At 42.0% G+C, this 27,476-nt stretch overlaps 1 protein-coding gene across 7 annotated transcripts in view; it reads left to right on the forward strand.

Annotated features, from left to right (window-relative positions):
• RARB (retinoic acid receptor beta) overlaps positions 1-27,476 on the forward strand; it is a 965,418-nt gene that overhangs the window by 310,988 nt on the left and 626,954 nt on the right. For all 7 annotated transcript variants that reach the window (XM_073568382.1, XM_073568363.1, XM_073568380.1 and 4 more), the window contains one exon: positions 12,637-13,128. In XM_073568382.1, the coding sequence (XP_073424483.1) occupies positions 12,954-13,128 (175 nt within the window). In that variant the 5' untranslated portion in view covers positions 12,637-12,953. The remainder of the gene's footprint in view (positions 1-12,636; positions 13,129-27,476) is intronic.

A 27,476-nucleotide genomic window follows, 5' to 3' on the forward strand; every position in this document is an offset into this window, starting at 1 on the left:
GCTAGCACTGGAAGCTTACAGGACGCACTTTTGTTAGTGTATTAGGCTGTGTTCACACACAGCGTTTTTTTTAGCGGTTTTTACCGCGGTTTTCACTATAAAACCACTATAAAACCGCTAAAAATAAGGTGCACAGTCATTTCTATGCATTTTGCACTTTTTGTGCACATTGGTGCGTTTTATACCGTGAAAAAACCGCATTGCGGTAAAAACCGCAGCATACACATTAATTTTGCGTTTTTTTCCGCGGTTTAGGTTTCTCCCATGCTTTTAGAAACCGCTGCGGTAAAAAACGCATCAAAAACGCATCAAAACCGCGCAAAAAACGCACAAAAACCGCCGTGGAAAAATAGGTGCGGTTTCTGGGAAGGGATTCAGGTTTTTGTGCAGAAATTTTCTGCAACGTGTGCACTTAGCCTTAATTAGTTTTATTTGCACTATAAAGCACTATTTTCACTTTGTAGAATCAGAACATGATTAACCCCTTCACCCCCAAGGGTGGTTTGCACGTTCATGACCGGGCCAATTTTTACAATTCTGACCACTGTACCTTTATGAGGTCATAACTCTAGAACGCTTCCGTTGATCCCGGTGATTCTGACATTGTTTTCTCGTGACATATTGTACTTCATGTTAGTGGTAAAATTTCATTCAAATAACTTGCGTTTATTTGTGAAAAAAATGGAAATTTGGCAAAAATTTTGAAAATTTCGCAATTTTCCAACTTTGAATTTTTATGCCCTTAAATCACAGAGATACGGCACACAAAAAACTTGATAAGTAACATTTCCCACATGTTTACTTTACATCAGCACAATTTTGGAACCAAAATTTTTTTTTGTTAGGAAGTTATAAGGGTTAAAAGTTGACCAGCGATTTCTCATTTTTACAACACCATTTTATTTTTAGGACCACATCACATTTGAAGCCACTTTGAGGGGTCTATATGATAGAAAATACCCAAAAGTGACACCATTCTAAAAACTGCACCCCTTAAGGTGCTCAAAACCACATTCAAGAAGTTTATTAACCCTTCAGGTGCTTCACAGGAATTTTTTTGAATATTTAAAAAGAAATGAACATCTAACTTTTTTTCACAAAAAAAATACTTCAGGTTCAATTTTTTTTATTTTACCAAGGGTAACAGGAGAAATTGGACTGCAAAGGTTATTGTGCAATTTGTCCTGAGTACGCTGATACCTGATTTGTGGGGGGGAACGACTGTTTCGGCGCATGGCGGAGCTCAGAATGGAAGGAGCGCCGTTTGACTTTTTCAATGCAAAATTGGCTGGAATTCAGATCGGACGCCATGTCACGTTTGGAGAGTCCCTGATGTACCTAAACAGTGGAAACCCCCTACAAGTGACCCCATTTTGGAAACTAGACCCCCCAAGGAACTTATCTAGATATGTGGTGAGAACTTTGAACCCACAAGGGCTTTACAGAAGTTTATAACGTACGGCGGTACAATTAAAAAATCATATTTTTTCCACAAAAATGATCTTTTCACCCCAATTTTTATTTTCCCAAGGGTAACAGGACCCTAAAAGTTATTGTGCAATTTGTCCTGAGTACGCTGATACCCCACATGTGGGGGTAAACCACTATTTGGGCGCATGGCAGAGCTCGGAAGGGAAGCAGTGCCATTTGACGTTTTTGGCTGGAATTGAGATCGGACACCATGTCGCGTTTGGAAAACCCCTGATGTACCAAAACAGTGGAAACCCCCCACAAATGACACCATTTTGGAAACTAGACCCCCTAAGGAACTTATCTAGATGTGTGGTGAGAACTTTGAACCCCCATGGGATTCACAGAAGTTTATAACATAAAGCCATACAATTAAAAAATCATATTTTTTCCACAAAAATGATCTTTTCACCCTCAATTCTTATTTTTCCAAGGGTAACAGGACCGTAAAAGTTATTGTGCAATTTGTTCTGAGTACGGTGATACCCCACATGTGGGGGTAAACCACTATTTGGGCGTATGGCAGAGCTCGGAAGGGAAGCAGCGCCATTTGACGTTTTTGGCTGGAATTGAGATCGGACACCATGTCGCGTTTGGAAAACTCCTGATGTACCAAAACAGTGGAAACCCCCCACAAATGACACCATTTTGGAAACTAGACCCCCTAAGGAACTTATCTAGATGTGTGGTGAGCACTTTGACCCCCCAGTGCTTCACAGAAGTTTATAATGCCCAGGCATGAAAATAAATAATTCGTATTTTTTCCACAAACATGATCTTTTAGTCACCATTTTTTTATTTTCCCAAGGGTACCAGGAGAAATTGGACCCCAAAAGTTGTTGTCCAATTTGCCCTTAGTATGCTGATACCCCATATGTGGGAGAAAACTACTGTATGGGCACACGTCGGGGCTCGGAAGGGAAGTAGTGACGTTTTGGAATGCAGACTTTGATGGAATGGTCTGCGGGTGTCATGTTGCCTTTGGAGAGCCCCTAATGTACCTAAACAGTGGAAACCCCCCACAAATGACACCATTTTGTAAACTAGACCCCCCAAGGAACTTATCTAGATGTGTGGTGAGCACTTTGAACCCCCCAGTGCTTCACAGAAGTTTATAACGCCCGGGCGTGAAAATAAAAAATTCGTATTTTTTCCACAAACATGATCTTTTAGTCACCATTTTTTGATTTTCCCAAGGGTAGCAGGAGAAATTGGACCCCAAAAGTTGTTGTCCAATTTGTCCTGAGTATGCTGATACCCCATATGTGGGAGAAAACTACTGTATGGGCACACGTCGGGGCTCGGAAGGGAAGTAGTGACGTTTTGGAATGCAGACTTTGATGGAATGGTCTGCGGGTGTCATGTTGCCTTTGGAGAGCCCCTAATGTACCTAAACAGTGGAAACCCCCCACAAATGACCCCATTTTGAAAACTAGACCCACTAAGGAACTTATCTAGATGTGAGGTGAGCACTTTGAACCCCCAAGGGCTTCACTGAAGTTTATAATGCCAGGGCATGAAAATAAAAAAATCGTATTTTTTCCAGAAACATGATCAATTAGTCCCCAATTTTTTCATTTTCCCAAGGGTAACAGGAGAAATTGGACCCCCAAAAGTTGTTGTCCAATTTGGCTTGAGTGCGCTGACACCCCATATGTGGGAGAAAACTACTGTATGGACACACGTCGGGGCTCGGAAGGGAAGCAGTGACGTTTTGGAATGCAGACTTTGATGGAATGGTCTGCGGGTGTCATGTGCGTTTGGAGAGCCCCTGATGTACCTAAACTATTGAAACTCCCCACAAGTGACCCCATTTTGGACACTAGACCCCCCACGGAACTTATCTAGATGTGTGGTGAGCACTTTGAACCCCCAAGTGCTTCACAGAAGTTTATAACACTCGGACGTGAAAATAAAAAAATCATTTTTTTCCACAAAAATGATATTTTTGCCCCCAATTTTTTATTTTCCTAGGGGTAACAGGAGAAATTGGACCCCAAAAATTGTTTTGCAATTTGTCCTTAGTAGGCTGATACCCTACATGTGGGGGTAAAACACTGTTTGGGCGCATGGCAATGCTTGGAAGGGAAGGAGCACCATTTGAGTTTTTCAACTCAGAATTGGCTGGAATTGAGATCAGACGCCATGTTGCATTTGGAGAGCCCCTGATGTGCCCAAACAGTGGAAACCCCCAATTATAACTCCAACCCTAACCCCAACACACCCCTAACCCTAATCTGAGCCCTAACCCTAGCCCTAACCCTAGCCCTAACCCTAGCCCTAACCCTAGCCCTATCCCTAGCCCTAACCCTAAGGCTGTGTGCACACGCTGCGGATTTTGCTGCGGTTCCGGCTGCTGCGGACCCACAGCAGTTTCTGCTGCGGTGTACAGTACCATGATTCCCTATGGGAATCAAAAACCGCAGTGCAGACGGTGCGGAATTTTCCGCGGTTTTCAATCCGCAGAAAGAATTGACATGTCAATTCTTTCTGCGGATTCTCCTGCGGTTTGCCATCTCCTCTATTGAGGAGATGAAAAACCGCAGGACAAAACCGCAGAGCAATCCGCAGGTAAAACCGCAGGTCTTTTGACCTGCGGTTTCACCTGCGGATTTTACAAAATCCGCGCGGATGAATCCGCACCTAATCCGCAGCGTGTGCACACAGCCTTACCCTAACGGGAAAATGGATATAAATACTTTTTTTTTAGTTTTATTATTTTTCCCTAACTAAGGGGGTGATAACGGGGGGTTTGATTTACTATTTATGGCGGTTTTTATGTTTGGCGGCTGTCGCACGCTAAAAGACGCTTTTTATTGTAAAATAGTTTTTGCATCACCACATTTTGAGAGCTATAATTTTTCCGTATTTTGAGCCACTGAGTCATGTGAGGTCTTATTTTTTGCGGGACGAGTTGACGTTTTTATTGGTACCATTTTCGGGCACGTGACATTTTTTGATCGCTTTTTATTCCTATTTTTGGGACGCAGAATGAACAAAAACCAGCGTTTCATGAATTTCTTTTGGGGGGGGTGCGTTTACACCGTTCCGCGTGCGGTAAAATTGATAAAGCGGTTTTATTCTTCGGGTCAGTACGGTTACAGCGATACCTCATTTAGGTCATTTTTTTATGTTTTTGTCGGTTTTATGCAATGAAAACTATTTTATATAAAAAATAATTATTTTTGCATCGCTTTATTCTGTGAGCTATAACTTTTTTATTTTTTCGCTGATGATGCTGTGTGGCGGCTCGTTTTTTGCGGGACAAGATGACGTTTTCAGCGGTACCATGGATATTTATATGCGTCTTTTTGATCGCGCGTTATTACACTTTTTGTTTGGCGGTATGATAATAAATCATTATTTTTTGCTTCGTTTTTTATTTTTATTTTTTAAGGGGTTCGCTAAAAGGGTTAACTAACGGGACAGTTTTATAGGGCGGGTCATTACGGACGCGGCGATACCTAATATGTGTACTTTTATTGTTTTGTTTTTTTTATTATTATTTCCAAAAAATGGATTTATTGAGGGAATATTTTTTTTTTTTTTTCTAATTTATTTGGCGATTTTTTTTTTAAATTTATTTTTACATTTTTTTTAATTTTTTTTTTACTTTATTACATAGTCCCAGGTGGGACATCACTGTCCTGTGACAGATCGTTGATCTGTCACATCACAGATCACTGTGACAGATCAGCAATCTGTCACAGGCATTGAAGAAGACTTCCTCTTGCCTGCGCTTTGCAGGCACTGAGGAAGCCAGCCTCCTCAGGTCCCCGAAGGCCCCCGTCGCCATCTTGGATTCGGGGGCCTGGAGGATAGGAGCCCCCGGCAGCAGCGCTGGACATTGCGCTGCCGTGGGGGGCTCAGGGAAGCACGGAGGGAGCCCCCTCCCTGCCGATGCTTCCCTTTAACTCCCGGTACACCGCGATCATGTTTGATCGCGGTGTGCAAGGGGTTAACGTGTCGGGGGCGGTCCGTGACCGCCCCTGACACATAGTGCCGGGTGTCAGCTGTGATAATCAGCTGACACCCGGCCGCGATCAGCGGCGCTCACCACGTGGGCGCCGCTGATCGCGGTAGAAGTACTATCCCGTCCACGGTCATACGGGCCCGGGTACCGTGGACGGGATAGTACGTCGGATGTCAGGAAGGGGTTAAGACCTGAGGCGTCGAAACGCGTTGTTCTGCAGTCATCCGACTGATGTGCTGTACCTGCTGGAATTTTAATATGCATTGGCACAATAAAATGGATTTTTAATTTTCCATTCCTGGCGCTGGAACTTTCTTCCCTTTTTTTTTTTTTTACTATTGATTGACTGCCTAGTCAAATCCGTGCGCAGGATTTGGATCCTACCAGCAGGGCAGTGCGGTGAGCTGGATTATTCTGTTCTTTTATTTCTTGTACTTTGGTTATGCAGTGAGCCTATTTGTATAGTTAAAGGTCTGCATCATATATGTCAGCACGGTAACACAAATATATTTATGTTAGGACGCTTGCAGGATGACAGTATATGTCTTCAGCCATTTAAAACTATATTTCTATCTGAGCCATTTATTTTGGATTAACCCCGTGTTACATGCCTGCTTAGTGGGAAACTGTTTATTATTGTAATTTTTAATATATTTCAATAAAATTATTTACAAGTGTGTGTTATTGCATTGTATCTAGAGTTCATGAGGTGACATTGTTGTATCTATAATTTATGGGAACATTTGTGATAAAATAGTTCCATGCCTTGGACAAGGTTTGAAAACATTAGATATTTGACAAAAACTTAAGCGTGATCATCGTATTGTGAAGAGATATCTCGCTGATACAGAACACAGACTGTTTTGTGCAGATAAAGGCATAATGAGGAAGGTTTCTGCCAGACAAATTAATCAGATTACAAGAGCAGCTGTTAAAATAACATTACAAAGCAACAAACAGTTATTTGAATGTGTGTGTATTAGGTGAGTATAACTGTGTTTGTTATTTTTTCAATAAAAAAGTAAAAGTATGTTTTGTTTGATTTCAAATAAAAGACTTTATTCTGGTTGTGTATTTATTTACCATACAGCTATAGGATTAGTAATGGATAGGTGTTTTATAGACGCCTCTCCATTACCAATCCATGGGTTTGATGTCAGCGGACAATACAAAGGTGACATAAACACCTCAAATATGAACCCCATTTGCCTGTAGCAGGTGAAGAGCTGGGCAAAACTCCAGAATTGTCGCATCTAATAGATGTGCTATTTCTGGGTGGCTGCGGGCTGCTATTAGGCTGGGGGGGAATATCCTTGGCTCCTTACCGGCTTGAGAATACCAGCCCCCAGCTGTCTGCTTTAGCAAGGCTAGTTGTGAAAAAAAGGGGGGACTCCGTGCCATTTTTTTTTTTAAATTATGCGGTGTTGCTATCAGTGTGTCAAGAGTGGGAGAAGAGGGTTGCACTGACAATCCAACACAATGGGCAGCACTTTGAACACATTTTATAAGTGGTCATAAACTTGTAAATAACTCATGAAAGAATAAAGTTACGTTAAAACCAAGCACACCATTGTTTTTCTTGTGCAATTCTCAATAAGCTTGATGTCACATGACCCTCTTCCCATTGGAAAAAATAAAGTTGGATCCAAAATGGCCTACTTCAAAATGGCCGCCATGGTCACCAACCATCTTGAAAAGTTTCCCCCCTCCCATATACTAATGTGTCACAAATAGGAAGTTGATATCACCAACCATTCCCATTTTATTTAGGTGTATCCATATAAATGGCCCACCCTGTATATCTGTGTCCCCTCATGTTGTAACAGTTGTGCGTGTTTACCTTGTAGGAAGCAAGTGTTTTGTAGGTTTATTCCATTTCTGTAGTTTGGAGGGCAGTGTTTCAGATTAGCTAACATTGATTTTTACTCTTCTCTTCAGACTTGCCATGATTTTGAGACAATTTAATTTTATCCCAGGGCTTTTCAAAAATTGATGTCTTGTGCATCTGTGTCATGCTACATTGTTTGCTTCTAAAACCAGTTGTTGAGATTGGAAGGCCTTCCTTTTTTACTTTACCTCTAATCTCATAGCCAGACTATAGCAGCATCACAATCAGAAGGAGCTTCATCCCTTGGAGTTATCAAATGCCAAGGACTTTTTATCCTTTAATATCCGTGCGATATCACTTGTGCTATAAAGAATACTTACTGTATATTGACAAGCTCTTCTGTGTGCTGGAAGTGTCAGAAAAATATATTTAGTCTTTGCAGTTAAGGGAACCAGTCACCAGAAAACCCGCTGATAGCTTGCAGATATAGGGATATTAGCGTTCTGAACCTGCCCCGCACTCGCACTTAGCCGCGCTGCCTGGAGAAAACAAACTGTATCCCCCCAGGAGGATTCGGCTTCCAGTCACTAGGGCAGCACCACCATGGGTTCAGTCACTGCTCTGAAAGTGGCGGCTGTTATAGCAGTTCGGGCCCCTGACTGACACCAGCTGTCAATCGGGTTCAGTTACATCCGCTGCTCTCTATACTCACAGCTGTGATTGAACCCATGCCGGTGCCGCCAACACGGCTGAAACTGACCTGTGCTGGTAATAAAATTCATTATCTCCCCGCAGCATTCGGTTAAGTGCGGGCGCCGGCAAGTTAATATTAATCTGCAAATTAACCCCATATCTGCAGAGTTATAGCGTTTTTTTCTGGTGACAGGTTCATGATAATTATGTTTTTGCAATTAATAATAAATGTGATAAAAATATGAGGCAATGCGGGATCATTTATAAGGGATTTGAATACTGTTGCAGCAACTTTGCAAATATTAATTACATACTATAAGCTAGCATTTTGTGTAGTTTATATCTCCACATCCTCTGACTTCTTTTCTTGCCAACCTATAGACTAACAGAAGAGATAAACAGACGGAAGGTGTAAAACACTGTACAGCAGTATGCACAGACATGATCTGCAGGCATGCACAGGACTATCCTTTGTCTAGAAGTGGGACCAGATTTAAAGGGGCTGTTCAGTATTTTTATGTTTATGGACTATTTGTCACATGTGCCGGTTTGTTGTGAGTTCATTTTCTCCTTTACCGTCGATGTCTGATGAACTCCCTCTTCTGGTGAAGGAAGGTAGTGAGGCTGATTACCAAACACCTGGTCTGGTAGATGATGACTGGTTAACAGGAACTTCTGACTGGATATAAGGCAGCCGACGCCCTTCTGAGTCGCTGGTGATTTCTCTGCTGGATTCTTGGAGACCAGTCTGATTCCTGCTTCCCAAAGATAAGTTTTTGCTCTGCTATTGAACTTATTAGTTTTGATTTGTTTACCTTGTTTTTTGGAGTTCAGCCATCCCCGGTCTGGGGTGTGCTGAGTTCCATTTTTGTCTCTGATCAGTTTGTCTCTTTGCTCTGTCTTCAGAATTTACCTTAGTGCTGATATAGTCATTTTGAAGTCCTAGCGACTTCAGGGCCTGTTTTTCCTATCAGTCGGTTGGGACATTTTTTGGAAGGGTTTTTTACGGATTGCAGACAGCAGCTTTTCTATCCTGTCCTTTTTAGTTAGCTTGGGCCCCATCGTTTGCTCAACCTTTCTTTCTTTCTGTGTTAGTGTTTTCTTCTTGCTTCACCATCATTATATGTTGGGGGCTGCCTATTGCTTTGGGGTCTGCTCTGGGGCAGTTTAGATTTCCCCTTTCTTTCTTTAGGCCTATTTAGTTCTCCGGCTGTGATCGAGGGGTCTAGGGCATCATAGGAACCCCCCATGGCTACTGTTAGTTGTTGTGGATAGGATCAGGGGTCTGCAATCCAATAGCTACCAACCTCTCCGGTTTTCTGGACTTAGCTTGTATTTTTGTTTTTTCCTCCTTCGGTGACTCATTCATAACACCGGTTACTGCTTTGACCTCAAGGTGGCGCTTCACCTATGTTGCGTGTGATGCTTGACAGCATTATAATAATAATAATAATAAATTTTATTTTTATAGCGCCGACATATTCCGCAGCACTTTACATTTCAGAGGGGATTTGTACAGACAATAGACATTACAGCATAACAATAATCACATACAGTAGATTATAACAAATAACAAGAGGAGTGAGGGCCCTGCTCGCAAGCTTACAGTCTATGAGGAAAGAGGTAGACACGAAAGGTGGGTGGTAACAGTTGCTCTGATTGTATGGACCAGCCATAATGTTAAGTGTGTAACAGTACAGACACAGAGGGCTAATGGATGCATAAAGCATGTGGGAACATGATGCTGGGAACCTGGTTATGGTAAAACTTTTGGCTCTGCCACACAGGGATAGGTTAGGTTAATGTGTTGAGGCGATAGGCCAGTCTGAATAAATGCGTTTTCAGGACACGCTTAAAATTGTGGGGATTGGGGACTAATCGTATTGACCTGGGAAGTGAATTCCAAAGAATTGGCGCCGCACGTGTAAAGTCTTGGAGACGGGAGTGGGAGGTTCTGACTATTGAGGATACTAACCTCAGGTCATCAGCAGAACGGAGGGCGCGGGTAGGGTGGTATACTGAAACAAGGGAGGAGATGTAGGGTGGTGCTGAGCCATGGAGGGCTTTGTGGGTGAGGGTAATAAGTTTATACTGAATTCTGGAGTGGATGGGTAGCCAGTGTAATGAGTGGCACAAGGTAGAGGCATCGGTGTAACGATTGGCGAGGAATATGATCCTGGCTGCAGCATTCAAGACAGATTGGAGAGGGGAGAGTTTGGTAAGAGGGAGACCGATTAGAAGAGAGTTACAATAGTCGAGACGAGAATGAATAAGAGAAACAGTAAGAGTTTTTGCAGAGTCAAAAGTAAGAAAAGGTCGAATTCTAGAAATGTTTTTGAGGTGCAGATGACAAGAGCGAGCCAGTGATCGAATGTGGGGGGCAAAGGAAAGCTCGGAATCAAGTATGACACCAAGACAGCGGGCATGTTGCTGGGGAGTAATAGTGGAACCACACACAGAAATAGCAATGTCGGGTATAGGTACATTAGTAGAGGGAGGAAACACCAGGAGTTCAGTCTTTGACAGGTTCAGTTTCAGATATAGTGAGGACATGATATTAGACACAGCGTTTAGACAATCACCAGTGTTTTCTAGAAAGGCTGGCGTGATGTCAGGAGAAGAAGCGTATAATTGGGTGTCATCAGCATAGAGATGGTACTGGAAACCAAATCTACTGATTGTTTGACCAATAGGGGCAGTGTACAAGGAGAAGAGGAGGGGGCCTAGAACCGATCCTTGAGGAACCCCAACAGTAAGGGGAAGGTGAGAGGAGGAGGAACCGGCAAAAGATACAGTAAAGGAGCGGTCGGAGAGATAGGAGGAGAACCAGGAGAGAACGGTGTCCTTGAGGCCAATGGAATGGAGCATAGTGAGGAGGAGCTGATGATCCACAGTGTCGAATGCTGCAGAGAGATTAATCCTATATTATTCCAGGGATCTATGGCTCTGGCCAGTCCAGAAGCTATGGGGTTAATCTTATTCTTAATCTTTGATCTCAGCTTGACATTTGGCCGCCTGCTTGTTTAATGATTTCTGTTTCTAATGTGACCTCATGGGTCTGTTTTGGCTACTTGACTATCTTTCTTGCCATCTTGCGCCACCGAACAGCAGCCGACTCTGCGGCATTGCCCAGGGACCCCAGTGTAAGTCCAGATGCCTGTAGTGTTAAAGGGTGAAGGCTGGGGCAACCCCTAGGTTTTGAGAAATGGAGCAGCTTGTGCCAAGCTTGTTCGTGGTAGCCATTATGGAGCTGAAAGGTGACCGCGAACAGTGCACCTGTGACACTATCTTTAGGATGGGTCATCAATATCTGATCAGTGGTGGTGTGACACCCCTGCCGATACTCTCCAGTGTAACTAGGTGTCAGATGTTCTCAGTTGCAGAGCAGAACTACACAGATCCTTAAACAGGTAAGTTGCTGGGTGCTGCACATCCACTTCCTATTGATCCAGATAGGTGTTAGCTGTGGAGCACCTGGTCGTGGCCACTATATATAGTTAACGGATCTGTGCTGTGCTATTAGGTATCGCAAATAGTGTCACAGATGTTCATGACCTATCCTAAGGGGGGGGATTCATAAGTCGACAGTCACACAGAGTGACTGCAGATTTATCGTTTTTGACCGGGCAATTCCTTTAAAGGGGTATTCTCATTTCTAAGATCCTAGTAGTAGGTGTATTAATAATAATATTAGCAAATACCTCCAATTAGATATTGGAGGATACAAGAGGCATTACAGCCTCAGTGGTGAGAGCAGTAGAGAGCCGTCTGCGGTAGTGTAGAAGAGCGTAGATCTCAGTAGAGAGTGGAGAAAGGTAATAGAATGGACAACAGTGTAGTGTACTGTGATCACACAGCAGGGTGAGGGATTGTTTGAGGCTTTTATCACTGAAAGGGAACACCCACTGGAGCCATTCTGAACATGTAGAAGTCTGAGCAACAGAAGCAAAAAATAAGAATTGAAAAAAAATATAACGTCCTAAAGGTCTAGGGACCCTATAGCTTATCTCCTTTTTTTATACCTATTTGAGGAGAAATGATCTTAATTACGTCTCTCTTGCTGCTTTCCTGCATGTTGTGTCTTGGCGCTTCCAACCATTTTACTCAATTATGTATGGATCATGTTTTGAAATTTTATATGGTCTCCATTCACATTGACGTTGTTGCAGTCAATAAACAATGGAGGAAAAAAACCTTCTGCAAGTGTGAGCAAAGTCTTAGTTTGCAACTGTAAATTATTCCAGTTTTGTGTAAAAATCGAATAATATAGTGGAGAACGGAAGTTGACATTGACAGGAACAGTAGCCGGGTTTGTCTGTGAGAATCACTGGCTCCGAAGCATCTACAGAGACTAAGGTTTAGCGATTCTTAACTCTCTTTTCATCATTTTAGGAAATCTAGGTCATTGTTTCATGTGTAAGGCATCTATTCCTTTCCCCAAGAATGCACAAGACAGCAAATATTTCCCAAGACATTAGATGATTTGTTTATCGCTGCTACAAATGCATTAATGAAAACGGTTTTTGGCTTTCAAATGTTTTTGTTTTATACACAATCCCGTCATTTCTGCTGTGAAGCGTTGAGCTTAATAAAATGTCTTCCTGCAAAGTGAATTTTATTTAATGTCTCTTTTTAATGGTTTTTATTCATACATTATAATTTTCTGTTTTAGGGAATTATATGAAATCACAGCCAGAAATGGAGACGTGACTAAATATACTGAACACAAAACAGGAAAAAGTAGTAAAAAAAAACAACAAAAAAGTAGCAGGATTGGAAACCAGTGGATTCTTTAATCTGCAGCAACTTTATGCCGAAGACATTGATCAAATTTTGTGTGAATGTTCCTGGAATCATTCCTCGACAGGCTGAAACTCTATACATTTTTAATGTATTTCCTCTACATGACAAATAACTAGCTATTTGTCAGCTGGAAAGAATGGTCTGCTCTATTCACAGATGAGGTAGGGTACAAGATGATCTTTTAATATGACAACCAGCAGTCGTTCATGTCATCTACCAGCTGTAAACGGACATATGAATCACTATCCAGCCACCCACTATCCTTTCCTATTTCCTCCCGTCATTGGTGGCTTGCCACTGCCACTACATGGATACCAAGGCCATCCTCCCACAAGCAGCTGCAGCACTCCATCACCAGCAAGTAAGTGTAACATTAAATATCAATTTCTATAGATTGTGATATGTCTTAATCTTAAATAACCTTCATGTAAGTAACAAGGCCATTTTTATACAAATTTGGGTAGTCATCGTAAAGAGATGGGAATGCAAAAATGTATACATTAGACCTACAACGAACGGTAAATTCTTGAAAGACTGTATTTTGCGAGCACCTCTAGGGCTATTCACAGTGTTGGCAGACCATATAGCATTTTCAAGGCTATGAAAAAAAATTCTTGTTGGTAATTATGTTGACATAAAAAGTTTTACTAAGTTTCCGGCTCCATTTTTAAACGTCTCTTATGTTGGTATGTTCCTGCCAATTAATACATGCTGGTTGTGAGTTCTTTGTGGCCAGGATGCTGCTTACTAGACATTCTTCATACCTGTCCTAATTTCTTCTTCTATAATCCAGGATGGATGTCATCTTCCTTGTGTTGTAGTGTTTGCCATGGGTACTCTTTTCTTTCAGATAGTCTGTGATTCACATTACCCCTTGCAGACTAACTTATGTGCATGCTTTTCTTTCTATTTGCATTTTGCGTATGTGATTTGTTCCCTTTGAAGACTTGAGTGCTTGAGTGCTTTCCACAACCTACCCTAACACTTAGAGAAGGAAAGGGGAGAACAAACATAGTAAAGAGAAGTGTACTATTAGATCTATGCCAGAACCAACAGGACAGCCAGCAATGTGAAGTAGTTATTCAGACTCTACAGCAATACAGTTTTAGAATTAAAAAACAAGAGTATTTGGAAAGTTGCTTAATTATATATTTAGGAAGCAGTTATATCATAATTAATACCCCAAACAATACAATACATAAGCAAAAGAAAAAAAAGGGAAATCCTTTCAGGGTATAACTTATTCCTGCTGAGAGCAAGGAGCAATGCCAATTGGCATTGGATCAGAAAGCTAGGAAGCTAACCTTACTGTTTGAGGGCAAGGTAGCACTTTTAAAAATCTACTCCAATTAGTTTGGATAAATATATTCCCAATTGGTGATAGAGCATTGATAATGGTTATTGTCTTAAAAAGAACATTTCAGGCTAGTGTCCTCAAGACTTTTTGTTACCACTTCTTATGTGAGTACTGTCAGCCCCCTATACCATTATACACCATAGTTTCAGCACTATCAGTAAGATATATAGAACATATATAGTGTTTTGGTATTTGCATGTTCTGACAAGGACCCCATTGTGGCAGATATTTGGTGACCTCATCCTATAGGGGTACCATCAATCCTATGTCATGATTAGGACCAAAAGACAATTTAGTTTTGGACAATGTCGTAAAAGGGACACATGGGATGATGACCCTATGTCCCAATTAAGACCTTAGATTAATTCAATTTTCTCCCAATTGGTGTGATTTATGGAACTCTAGAGGTTAGTTATCATCCCATGATGGATGGTGTAGGTTAGCGCTCTCAAAAGAACTTTTAATCACCTTGCCCAATGTGGATACTGTCCATCCTATGACCCAGTTGGCACTATGGATCTATTTGTTAACAAACCAGTCTGTGCACTATATGAAGCACAGAGAGAGAGGTTAGTCTGTTAAAATGAACAGTTGGAATTAAGCACCCTCAAAAGGACATACTTGGCCTATTCGAGTATATTAACCCTATGTCTCGATTAGGACCATAGATCAATTGAATCCTACCCCAATTTATGGGCTATATGGAGAAGCATCTTTAGGAGGACATTTGAGAATAATGTCCTTTTTAGGGTCACCAGGTGAGATCGATCCTCTAAGTCTAAGTTTTGAGTGGGCATACGGACCCCGGGCATGAATGCATCAAGCAGAAAGGCACATAGGCAGCGACGACTTGGCACACTCAGGAATATCATGAACAGCATTACGGATGAAGTGGAACCCAGCAAGGATGGAAGCAAGTAAAAGCACAGTATGCACATAAAGTGGGGCACACCAAACATGGAGATCTACAGTCTCAATCCCAAGACATAGGTGTGTATGTCAATGGGCCTTAAATAGGTTCAGGGAGGTAATGTGATTGATACACACTGGGCAACTTGCAAAACCTGACATGGAGCGTAACAGAGGGTATCAGACCCAGGGGAAGGAAGCGAAACCCAGGGATACCCAGGACAGATGTAACAGTCCTCTAGAAGACATTCAATCGGCTCACCCAATTTGAGTATATAAATCCTATGTCCCAGCTAGGCTCATAAATCAATTGAATTGTACATCAGTCAGAAATAATATATATATAGGGTATCATCCTAGGATAGTTGGGATAAAGCACCACTGTTCTATTTTGTGACATTTTTTAGCTTTCTGGGGCACCAGAGCCCGGGGAAACTGCAACCTCTGTCACCCTATCGTCATACCTCTACTTGTTAGCATCATGATGTTTTTCTGATTCACCTTTGCCTATGATACTTTTCTGCTTGATATTATTTCTACTTTAGCATAGGTTGCTGCACATTCTTTCCACACAATTTTACTTGATTGACTGGTCTCTCCCAATTTGTCTAGAGGGAAAGATCTGTCAATCACGCTTAGCCGAATGGTGAGAGGCCGGAGGGGAGCCACCCAGTGGATACGTTTTCTCTGAACATCCTGTTAGTGTTTTAAACTGCTGTGGTTAGGGTAACAGGAATGTTTTACAGGTTCCCTTTCAATGCAGAAATATTGTGTACGCAATATGATAATGAAATGTTTATTCCATCAACACATTTATGCATACGGTTTCGTTAGCCTCACTTTACCTTGTTTTATGAACCCTGGGTGAGTTTTGGCTGACGGCCAGTCGAGTTTACAGTAAATAAACATGTTCTCACCAGGGGATGTGCTCCTTGATCTGTTGATAATGTAGTGTGAACCACTAAAATCTCAAGTCAAGAAAGCCATGCACTCAATTTAGTCAGGCTATGTCCGATTTCCAGTAACAGATAACCACGTATCTCAGAGTAATTGGCTCGCCGACATACTTAATAAACAAATACATTTCTTCCTAGTAGTCATTTGTCACCTGTCCAATGTCGATTTAACTCCTTATAAATGTTACAAAAGGAACGTGTAATAAAAGATGCTTGGATGAACATACTTGATGTCCATAAACTACATGATTATCATGAACAAGTGTTCCTATTAAAGCCTGTGTCTCCATAACCGTGCACTATAAACAGGCTGCAGATCACACGACAAACAAGAATATTGAAATTATCTCTTGTGCTGCACTAAAGATCATCGTTCTCGGCAGCACATCGCCCTGTGTAAACGATCTACACTACTCAGTGTTGTAAATATTGTAAAAAAGGAAAAGTTGTGGAATTATGGAAAACACATGATGGATAGACATGTTATTAACATGCAAATGATGACAAAATGTAGACAAATTTTTCAAAAGATCTCCATTTATTCAGTATTGAGTATGTGCGGTGCGTACAGAAATACACACACTCACATGCATTGGCATTCTGTCAATGAGGTTATTAATGGTTGTCTGAAAAACATTCTACAACGCTGGATGGACTTGGGCAAATCATCAAGATTCGCTGCTGGCAGCTTCTCTTGGAATTCCAGACCAATGATGTCCCAGATGTGCTCAATGGGAGACAAGTCCAAAGACGCTTCAGGCCATGGTAGCATGTTTAGGCCACGCAAGCTGTTCATTTTCTCGTGTTGAGAAATGTCCGTACCACTAGTTACAAGACCAAATCAGTGTAACGCTGAGCTGTTAGAGTACCTGGAATGAAAACTAAAAGGTACTGTACATTATGCCACCCCAAAGCACAATCCCGAGAGTAGCAGCTCAGACGCAATGGAATTCCAAGAACACCAAGAGGGACATTTATGGCGTATGTTCACCAGATATATACAGCTCTGGCAATAATTAAGAGACCATCACATCAAAACTCTGTCATGGGCAGCCCATTCTCCAGACCTGATCCCCATTGAAAACCTCTGGTATGTAATCAAGAGGAAGATGGGTAGACACAAGCCAAAAAAGAAAGAAGAACTGCTTAAATTTTTGTGCCAGAATCAGTGTGAAAGGCTGGTGGCAAGCATGCCAAGACGCATGAAAGCTGTGATTAAAAATCATGGTTATTCCACAAAATATTGACTTCAGAACTCTTCCTGAGTTAAAACATTAGTATTGTTGTTTGTAAATGATTATGAACTTGTTTTCTTTGCATTATTTGAGGTCTGAAAGCACTGGGGTTTTTTTGAAATGTTGACTATTTCTCCTTTTCAGAAAAAAAAACAATATTGCTTGAAAATTCAGAGACATGATGTCAGAAGTTTGTAGACTACGCGAACAATTTACATTTTACTCAAAAATATACCTATAAAGAGATAAATCAGACAAACTGAACATTTGAAAGTAATCTCTTAAATTTTGCCAGAGCTATATATAAAAATATCTATGTGTGATATGCTAACATAGTGTCTATTTGTAATATCTCAAGCTTATCATGAATAGCTGACATGCCAATACAAGTAAAGTGCTACATACCTGTAACATATACTGCACCAGAGAAAACTCGGTACGCGGGTAGATGAGTGAGCAAAAGATATTTATATATACAATCCGAAAATAATTTTGATGTTTTGGTCCTATGTCTGGACCTTATTCAGAGTAGTGAGGATTACAGATGGGTAAGAGTCAATGCAGTGTTATGGTAAGTGCAGCATCCAGATACAGGACCAAAACATCAAGATATTTTCGGATTGGGTAAATATTTGTTATTCACTCATCTACCCGAGTTACGAGTTTTCGACTGTAAACATTAACAGATTGTAACCATACTCAGGCAACTGCAAATAATTTTGTAATGCAGTATATCATTGATTACTATAATATATAGGAGAAAAGACGCTCTGTGCTAAGAGCCCGTATTACACATCCTGTCTTGTTGGGCATGTATAGTGTCTTTGCATAAATATGATGAGATTTTCATGGTATGAGGAAAACCTTATTATGTACATATTTTTCTATATCCCTTTTTATTTTATCTTTTGATCCGCTTTGTCTTTATGTGTTTAAATACATTTTTAGAGTATAAAGTAATTCACTGTAAAGGACATCAAATCTGCAACATGTCATATCACATATAAAACACATACTTATTAGTCCATGGTTAAAGAGGTTTTCCTCTTATATAAGTTTGCACCCCCACCCCCGGTACAGTTAGCGTTGATAGAATAAATCGCATCTTTACTATTCTCTCCGGGTCCTGCATTATGTCGCTGACGTTGCCATGGTCTGTGTTGTTTGCTGCTGCGGTGACGTAATGTCAACAGCACTGCAGCCAATCATTTAGCTAGTGGCTTAGTGTTGTATACATCGGCAGTGCCGCTGAGCGCTATGATTTGTTGAAGCATTGCCAATGTGACATCACCGCTGCAGACAAACAGCACAGAACAGGACAGCGACAGAGACACTTATCTGGACCCTAGAAGGGTAAGTAAGTTTTTAACGCTAACTGTGCCTACAAGCAAAGTTTTTTATGAAAGGGCACAGCCCCTTTAAGACACCAGTTCACTGCATGATGTGGTCAGGCCTCATTGGTATATGATGGATCTAGCACCGGTGTGAACAACCACTCTCACATCTATCATTCATGAATGGTTAGTAATTTATATACACACGGATAAAAATTGAATAAGGTGCCAGTCACCATCCTGGGTAGGGCACCATTCCGGCTTACAACCTGTTGGTTATATCTATACTATTAGACCAGCTGGCCTAACCAGGCCCTATGACAGTACACCTCCAAGTTCCAACATCGTGATTACTGCTATTTATGACCTTTTTTTCCAGCTTAAAGTAGAACTGCAAAAAAATTTTTCTATAACTTTATTGCTGACTAGCAGCCTGTGGAAGAATTCCTGAGAGCTACTTGATGACATCCTCCGTGTTCCTCTCCAGAGTGTTGTGTGTCTGAGGCCACAGGCTCAATAGGGCTACCTCAGACTTGGCACAAGCCACTCTGTCTGGCAGACTCCAGGGGATCCCTGACCTTCACCCTTTAACCTCAGTATGGCAATCTGATCTTACAACAGGGTTCACTGGATTGCTTCCATGGAAGGGCTGCCGGCTGAAGGAGCGAACCACAAAAGAAGACATCACATGGGGTCAATACCGAGGAGTCACATCTGCGACAAAATCAAGAGGCAAACAGGTGGCTAAAATACAAGCTGAGGTCAGACAACAGGATATAAAAAATAGCACAGCGGAGCAAAGTATCAGTGAACACATGTCTTAAGGCCCCGTTACACAAAACGATGTCCCAGCGGTCCCACCAATGATCCGACATGGATGGGGTCGCTGGGACATCGTTACGCTGATCGCTGGTGAGCTGTAACATAGACAGCTCCTCCAGCGATCAGGACCAGTGAGCAAGCTGGTTTCTAATGTAAACATTGGGTATCCAGGAGCCGCGGCTCTTGGATACCCGCTGTTTACCTTGGAAACTGGCGTACGCGTGGCTCCTGGATACCCGATGTTTACATTAGAAACCAGCGTCGCTGATCGCTGGTCTCTCGCTGCCACACGCAGCGATGCATGCTGGCCAGCGGGAGACCAGCAATCAAAATATGGCCCAGGCCGATCAAGTGCGAAAAGCGATACCCGGCAGTGGGGCCGGTCGCTGATCCCCGTCACAACGATCTCGCTGGCGAGATCGCTGCGTGTGACGGGGCCTTTAGTCTCTGGCTGCCAGTTATTTGCTCAGTTCAGTTATCTGCTGGGGCTTATATAGTAAGGATCCCTGCCTATGGCTCCCAGCAGAGAGCTAATACACTACCAGCTTACTGCAGCCAAACACAGGTGGAGAGGAAAGGGACAAATTGTCTCAGCAGTCTAAAATCTAAACTCCCAAATGTTGTGAGTGTCCTGCAATACTCGCAGTATTAGTTCAAAGCTGCCTAGCGACTAGGGCAAGGGATGCAGCAGTTTGATCAGACACCGATGTGACATACTGTATGTCCATTTCCATGTAGCTGAATATACCATTTCTGCATTATATAAGAGAGCATTGATATTGTAGGAGTGTTATATACTGCTACTCTGGCTAATACCAAATGACTATTTGTGGTGTGAACTATAAAAAAGGGGGAGACAGAAGCGCACAATAGGGTCTTATCCAATGATATAAACGTTTCAACAGATATGGATCCACTCACCTGGTTCAGTTGTGTGGAACACAACAACCATAAGCACAAATGGGTAGGATCCGATGAACTGCAGCAATCAGCCGGTCACTAGAATTGCATATATAGGAAGGAGAGAAGTCCGGCTTTCAGGATCGCGCTGTTCCAGTCCAAAGTTCACAAGGAGTTAATCCAAGGACCAAGCAGTGATTATAACTTTCTTTTTATTCCAAAAACTCTACGCGTTTCATGTACACACTGTACACTTCCTCAGGAGCAACTCCTTGTGAACTTTGGACTGGAACAGCGCGATCCTGAAAGCCGGACTTCTCTCCTTCCTATATATGTATTTGTGGTGTGTGCAGATTATCCCGTCTATCCTATATGACATGTCCCATGTGATATGTCCCATGTGATATGCATAGGATGCACTGAGACTCTTTTTGTGAGAGGTGACAGCAGTGCTATGTCAGTGAACTATCACTTGCAGCCATTAGATATGACTAAGAGCAGAGTAAGTACAGTGTGGTTAGACTCCAATCTCTCTGAAAATTCAAAGGTATCGTAGGAAATGTCTGCATTATGGTAAAAATTAATCAACATGAAAGGCAGCTCAGAAATATCACAAAAAACAAAAATAGATATGAAAGCCCCCACAAGCATCTCTACTAGAGATGGGTGGACCGATTTGTGTGACTCTGGGCCATCGGCCAGGTAAGAAGTCTCAACCAGTGGACGAAAAGCTTGCAAATCTCTTATCTTCTGGGATCCCCAGCATGGCTTTTGATTATCTGGGCTGACTTGACGTCATCATTGTGGCCTGACAAACAGATGACAACGCCAGTCCAGCTAAATAAATGCCTCCCTCATGATTCTGTAAGGCATAAGATTTGAAAGCCACCCGTCCAGTGGACAGAGGTTGTTGAACTGGTCGATGAGTCTCCCGAATCGATCTGGTCCTCTCTAGTCTCTATTATTTAATATGAGCCAGTGTTTCGCTAAGGCTGTGTGCACACGCTGCGGAAAAGGTGCGGATTCATCCGCGCGGATTTTGTACAATCCGCAGGTGAAACCGCAGGTCAAAAGACCTGCGGTTTTACCTGCGGATTGCTCTGCGGTTTTGCCCTGCGGTTTTTCATCTCCTCAATGGAGGAGATGGCAAACCGCAGGAGAATCCGCAGAAAGAATTGACATGTCAATTCTTTCTGCGGATTGAAAACCGCAGATAATCCGCGCGGAAAATTCCGCACCGTCTGCACTGCGGTTTTTGATTCCCATAGGGAATCATTGTACTGTACACCGCAGCAAAAACTGCTGCGGGTCCGCAGCGGCCAAAACCGCTGCGGAACCGCAGCAAAATCCGCAGCGTGTGCACACAGCCTAAACGGGTAAAAACAAATTGCTGCTTAAACACTTTTAATTCAAGATCTGTCACCAGAGCTAACAATGTATTCTCTGTGGATCATCTATCATTGATAACAATGGTGTACTTACCAGGGCTGTGGAGTCGGAGTCGGTGCTCATTTTGGTGGAGTCGGAGTCGGTGCTCATTTTGGTGGAGTCGGAGTTGGAGTCGGTATAAAATGGACCGACTCCTAAAATATATAATAAATTGGGTACAGTAGTTCAATGCAGAATGTGCTGAATATTTTTTCATAGGAATTTGGGAAAGTTATGAAATGTCCTATAAATGGCTGTTATATTCCTGATCTAAGGCTACATTCACACACAGCGATTTTCCTGCGTTTTTTGAGGATACGTTTTTCAGTTGCAAAAGCAGATCAGCTTTTTAAAAAACCGCATCACCTGAAAGTTTTTTGAGCTCATAGATAATGTTTTCAATAGCAAAAGCAGATTAGACATCTGCTCTATCTATCCGTTTATCCATATCTGTCTATCCATATACTGTAATATTTATACCAAAAAGAATGAAAACCGGATAGCACACAGACTAACACTCCTTTTTTTTTAGCACCAGTCAGGTACACCTCATAGCTGCCCAAAAGGACGCCCAGGACAGGCATTGCTCGTCTTCAGTAACACATCAACATCAATTGATAGTTGGAATAAATAGACTGCATTCATCACCACATCTTCTTAAGGTGCAGGCTTTATTTTCAATTGTAGGGGTGTGCAGTATGAGGTTCTGCAGCAGCTGAGGTGTGCAGTCTGAAATTCTGCAGAACAGTATGAGGTGGTTCTGCCCCCCCCCCGGTTTCATCCTGGCTACGACCACAGTGTGAATGTAGCGTGAGGATCTAGGCTTTATCTTAGCCGAGATAAGTCATAGTATGTGTGTGTGTGTATGTGTGTATATATATATATATATATATATATATATATACACACAGTACAGACCAAAAGTTTGGACACACCTTCTCAATCAAAGCGTTTTCTTTATTTTCATGACTATGAAAATTGTTGATTCACTCTGAAGGCATCAAAACTATGAATTAACACATGTGGAATTATATAATTAACAAAAAAGTGTGAAACAACTGAAAATACTGTATATCTTATATTCTAGTTTCTTCAAAGTAGCCACCTTTTGCTTTGATTTCTGCTTTGCACACTCTTGGCATTCTCTTGATGAGCTTCAAGAGGTAGTCACCGGAAATGGCTTTCACTTCACAGGTGTGCCCTGTCAGGTTTAATGAGTGGGATTTCTTGCCTTATAAATGAGGTTGGGACCATCAATTGTGTTGTGCAGAAGTCTGGTGGATACACAGGTGATAGTCCTACTGAATAGACTGTTAGAATTTGTATTATGGCAAGAAAAAAGCAGCTGAGTAAAGAAAAACGAGTGGATCATTACTTTAAGAAATGAAGGTCAGTCAGTCCGAAAAATTGGGAAAACTTTGAAAGCGTCCCCAAGTGCATTGGCAAAAACCATCAAGCGCTACAAAGAAACTGGCTCACATGAGGACCGCCCCAGGAAAGGACCAAGAGTCACCTCTGCTGCAGAGGATAAGTTCATCCGAGTCACCAGCCTCAGAAATCACAGGTTAACGGCAGCTCAGATTAGAGACCAGGTCAATGCCACACAGAGTTCTAGCAGCAGACACATCTCTACAACTGTTAAGAGGAGACTTTGTGCAGCAGGCCTTCATGGTAAAATAGCTGCTAGGAAACCACTGCTAAGGACAGGCAACAAGCAGAAGAGACTTGTTTGGGCTAAAGAACACAAGGAATGGACATTAGACCAGTGGAAATCTGTGCTTTGGTCTGATGAGTCCAAATTTGAGATCTTTGGTTCCAACCACCATGTCTTTGTGCGACGCAGAAAAGGTGAACGGATGGACTCTACATGCCTGCTTCCCACCGTGAAGCATGGAGGAGGAGGTGAGATGGTGTGGGGGTGCTTTGCTGGTGACACTGTTGGGGATTTATTCAAAATTGAAGGCATACTGAACCAGCATGGCTACCACAGCATCTTGCAGCGGCATGCTATTCCATCCGGTTTGTGTTTAGTTGGACCATCATTTATTTTTCAACAGGACAATGACCTCAAACAAACCTCCAGGCTGTGTAAGGGCTATTTGACCAAGAAGGAGAGTGATGGGGTGCTACGCCAGATGACCTGGCCTCCACAGACACCAGACCTGAACCCAATCGAGATGGTTTGGGGTGAGCTGGACCGCAGAGTGAAGGCAAAAGGGCCAACAAGTGCTAAGCATCACTGGGAACTCCTTCAAGACTGTTGGAAGACCATTTCCAGTGACTACCTCTTGAAGCTCATCAAGAGAATGCCAAGAGTGTGCAAAGCAGTAATCAAAGCAAAAGGTTGCTACTTTGAAGAACCTAGAATATAAGACATATTTTCAGTAGTTTCACACTTTTTTGTTAATTATATAATTCCACATGTGTTAATTCATAGTTTTGATGCCTTCAGAGTGAATCTACAATTTTCATAGTCATGAAAATAAAGAAAACTCTTTGAATGAGAAGGTGTGTCCAAACTTTGGTCTGTGCTGTATATATGTAATCGATATTATACAGCGTGTTACCTATTTACAATTTATTACAGTTTTTTGTGTTCTAAAGTTGTATTCCAATAAATAGATATTATGTTCTATCTAAATATCTTGATTATTGTATCATAGAAATGATTAAGGCTGTGTGCCCACGTAGCGATTTTTAAGCGTTTTTGCCACGATTTTCGGCGCGAAAACGTTTAAAAATCGTGTAGAGAACGCCCCCCATGCATTCCTATCGCATCGCGGAAAAAATCGCAGCATGCTCATTCTTTTGTGCGGAATCGCAAAGAATTGCCGCGATTCCGCACCCATAGGAATGCATGAGAATCGCTGACTTCCCGCATGTGGCTATTCCCACCATGCGGGAAGTTAATCGTCTCATGTGCGGTTGGTACCCACGGTGTGGAGGAGAGGAGACTGTCCTCCAGGCCCTGGCTACCATACCCCTGTAAAAAAAAGAATAAAAAATAAAAAATCGGGTTATATTTACCTTCCGGTGTCCCGCGCTGCATTCCCGGCCTAAGCGTTCCCAGTAATGCCTTGCGGCAACGCCCTGTAATGACGTAGTCTCGCGTGACTCTAGCGGTCTCGCGAGATCGCTATAGCAACGCGAGACTACGTCATCACAGGTCTCGCAAGGCATTACTGGGAATGCTGTCGCCCGGGATGGCAGCGCGGGACGCCGGAAGGTAAATATACCCCGATTTTTTTTTAGCATTTTTACATCCTATCTTTTACTATTGATGCCGCATAGGCGGCCTCAATAGTAAAAACTTGGTCACACTTGTCAAACACTATGTTTGACGAGTGTGACCAACCTGTCAATCACTTTCCAAGCGATGCTTCAAATCGCTTGGAAAGCGCCTGAATATCGCATGCGAAAATCGCGGCAAAATTGCGATCATAATCGCGGTAAAATCGCTGTGAAATCACGCGGAAAAAAACGCGCGATTTCTGGGAAGGAGTCCGGTTTTTAGTGAGCGTTTTAAAACGCTACGTGGGCACATAGCCTAAATGTCTGATGTTCACATTGTACTACAATACATTTTTCACTTAAATATAAGCAATATATGTGGGAGTCGGAGTTGGAGTCGGTGTAAGGGAAATTGAGGAGTCTGAGTTGCAGGTTTGGCTTACCGACTCCACAGCCCTGGTACTTACTTAGCAAAACCATAAAAGAATGGCTCTAAACTCCTTCCTGATGAGTCCAGCTATAGTCTGACAGATTTTTTTTTTAAGTGTTTTCAGGCTGTAAACTCTTTATCTTCGACCACCTAAGGCCTGTTTCACACTTCCGTTTTTGTGTCCGCCAAACGGATCCGTTTCCGTTTTTTTGACGGAAACTGATGCAAACGGATCCGTTTTTTAAAAACGGATCCGTTTTTTTGACGGATCCGCGGTAACCGTAATGGAAGTCTATGGGACAAAAAAAACGGATCCTGCAAAAAATGGCGGATCCGTTTTTTTACGGAAAACAACGGATTTTGACGGATTTGAAAAAACGGAAGTGTGAAACAGGCCTAAGATGATTGACAAGCACTTTTCAGTGTCCTACTCCCTACTGCAGAAATCTGGCACATGCTTTTGGAAGCTGCAGTCTCTACAGTAAGAAAGAGCTCGTCTTCCAGCAGCAGGAGTGCAGAACTGTTTCCAAGTCAAGGGCAGGGAATAATAGAGGAGGCCTAAGGAATATGCACTTAGTGACCCATTACTTACTGTTGCTGGGCCGGAGGTATGCTCTTGAGCATTACTGGACAGCACTGACAGTAGTGCACATGTACAGTATGTTCTTTGCCCAGACTTCATATTTGTTTTGTCAATCCGAGTACCGGCGACAGGAGGGAGCAGAGTAACCTGAATATTGATGAAGCATCAGCCCGATGTACCCCACCCCCTCTTAACGGAATTTACATATTTGCCACAAAAGGGTAAATCAACATTTTTTTTAATGAGCGGAAAGTAGTGTTTTCTGTACTTCATACTGTGGTGATCATGGATGTGCCTTTTTTTTTCTTCTAGGGAAAATCTGTTTTAATATCCGCACAAGGCCATATAGATTTTGAGTTGCTAAAATCAATATATAACTGTGTGTTATATGACCTTATCTGAAATCATATTGACTGCTGTTTAAACAAAGATGAATGTATATGTCAGGTGTTATCTTCTATGTGCATCTTACCGTCAATGATGCACTGTTGGCCTCTGCCAGACATGACACATAGGAATCAATCAGGAGGGCAAGCCTCATTGAGAATTTATATAAATATTGTAACAACTCAGAGTTGAGTAACACCCCATTTAAAGGTACGTGACCTCAGAGATTACTGTGGGTAGCCCTGCAAGACTACTGGCTGAGAAATTCCGACTGGTATCCTTTAAGTTGTAAGCAATTATTTATAAATGTAGATATTGTGTATAATTTTTAAACCCCATATCCGTAAAGCACCAGTTTACAGATTATTATTGGTTAATATTTCCTTTTATGTTTTATACTATTTCAGAAAGTTGATACAAGGCGTTGAAACAACTTATTCTAGTCTATATATGATTTATTAGGTCCAATTTTTGCTTGTTTTTTATTTCTGCTTTTGTTATTTCACTTCATGCTGATAATGTGGCCAGAAAATGAAAAGCACAATGTAAAATTGCATTTCCCAGGGGTCGGCAAACTACTTTTTAGTAAAATGCTTTCACTTATAATACGCTGATACAATATCATTTACATATATATTAGCAGGTTTTGCAGACAACAGTTTTATTAAGGACATCCTATGATTTTCTGGCTATGTTTTAGCTTCTAGAAATAATTCAAATATGTTGTCAAATCTTTTGAAAAGTTAACTATTGTTAGTGTAAACAATGGTGGGTTATTTAAGGAACTTCTAGGCAGCAATTTTAAGGGATTCATGGTGTGTACACGCGTTGCGGATCCGCAGCGAATTTCCTGTGCGGAATTGCTGCAGATCCGCAAGTGTGAGGCCAAACAATGGAAAAAAAAATTGCTGTGCACATGCTGCAGAAAATTTCGCATGGAATCTGCAGTGGTTTATTTTCCGCAGCATGTCAATTCTTTGTTGCAGATTCCGCTGCATTTGAACACCCATTTCATTATAGAAATCCACAGGTGTAAAATTGCATGCCAATCCACAACAAATCCACATAAAAAACGTGCAAAATCCGCATAAAAAATGCGTGGATTTTGACATGCGTTTTCTGGCAAGAGATGTAGAA

This window comes from Dendrobates tinctorius, unplaced genomic scaffold, assembly GCF_039654945.1.
Source record: "Dendrobates tinctorius isolate UK_male_01 unplaced genomic scaffold, ASM3965494v1 ptg000005l, whole genome shotgun sequence".
Lineage (NCBI taxonomy): Eukaryota > Metazoa > Chordata > Amphibia > Anura > Dendrobatidae > Dendrobates > Dendrobates tinctorius.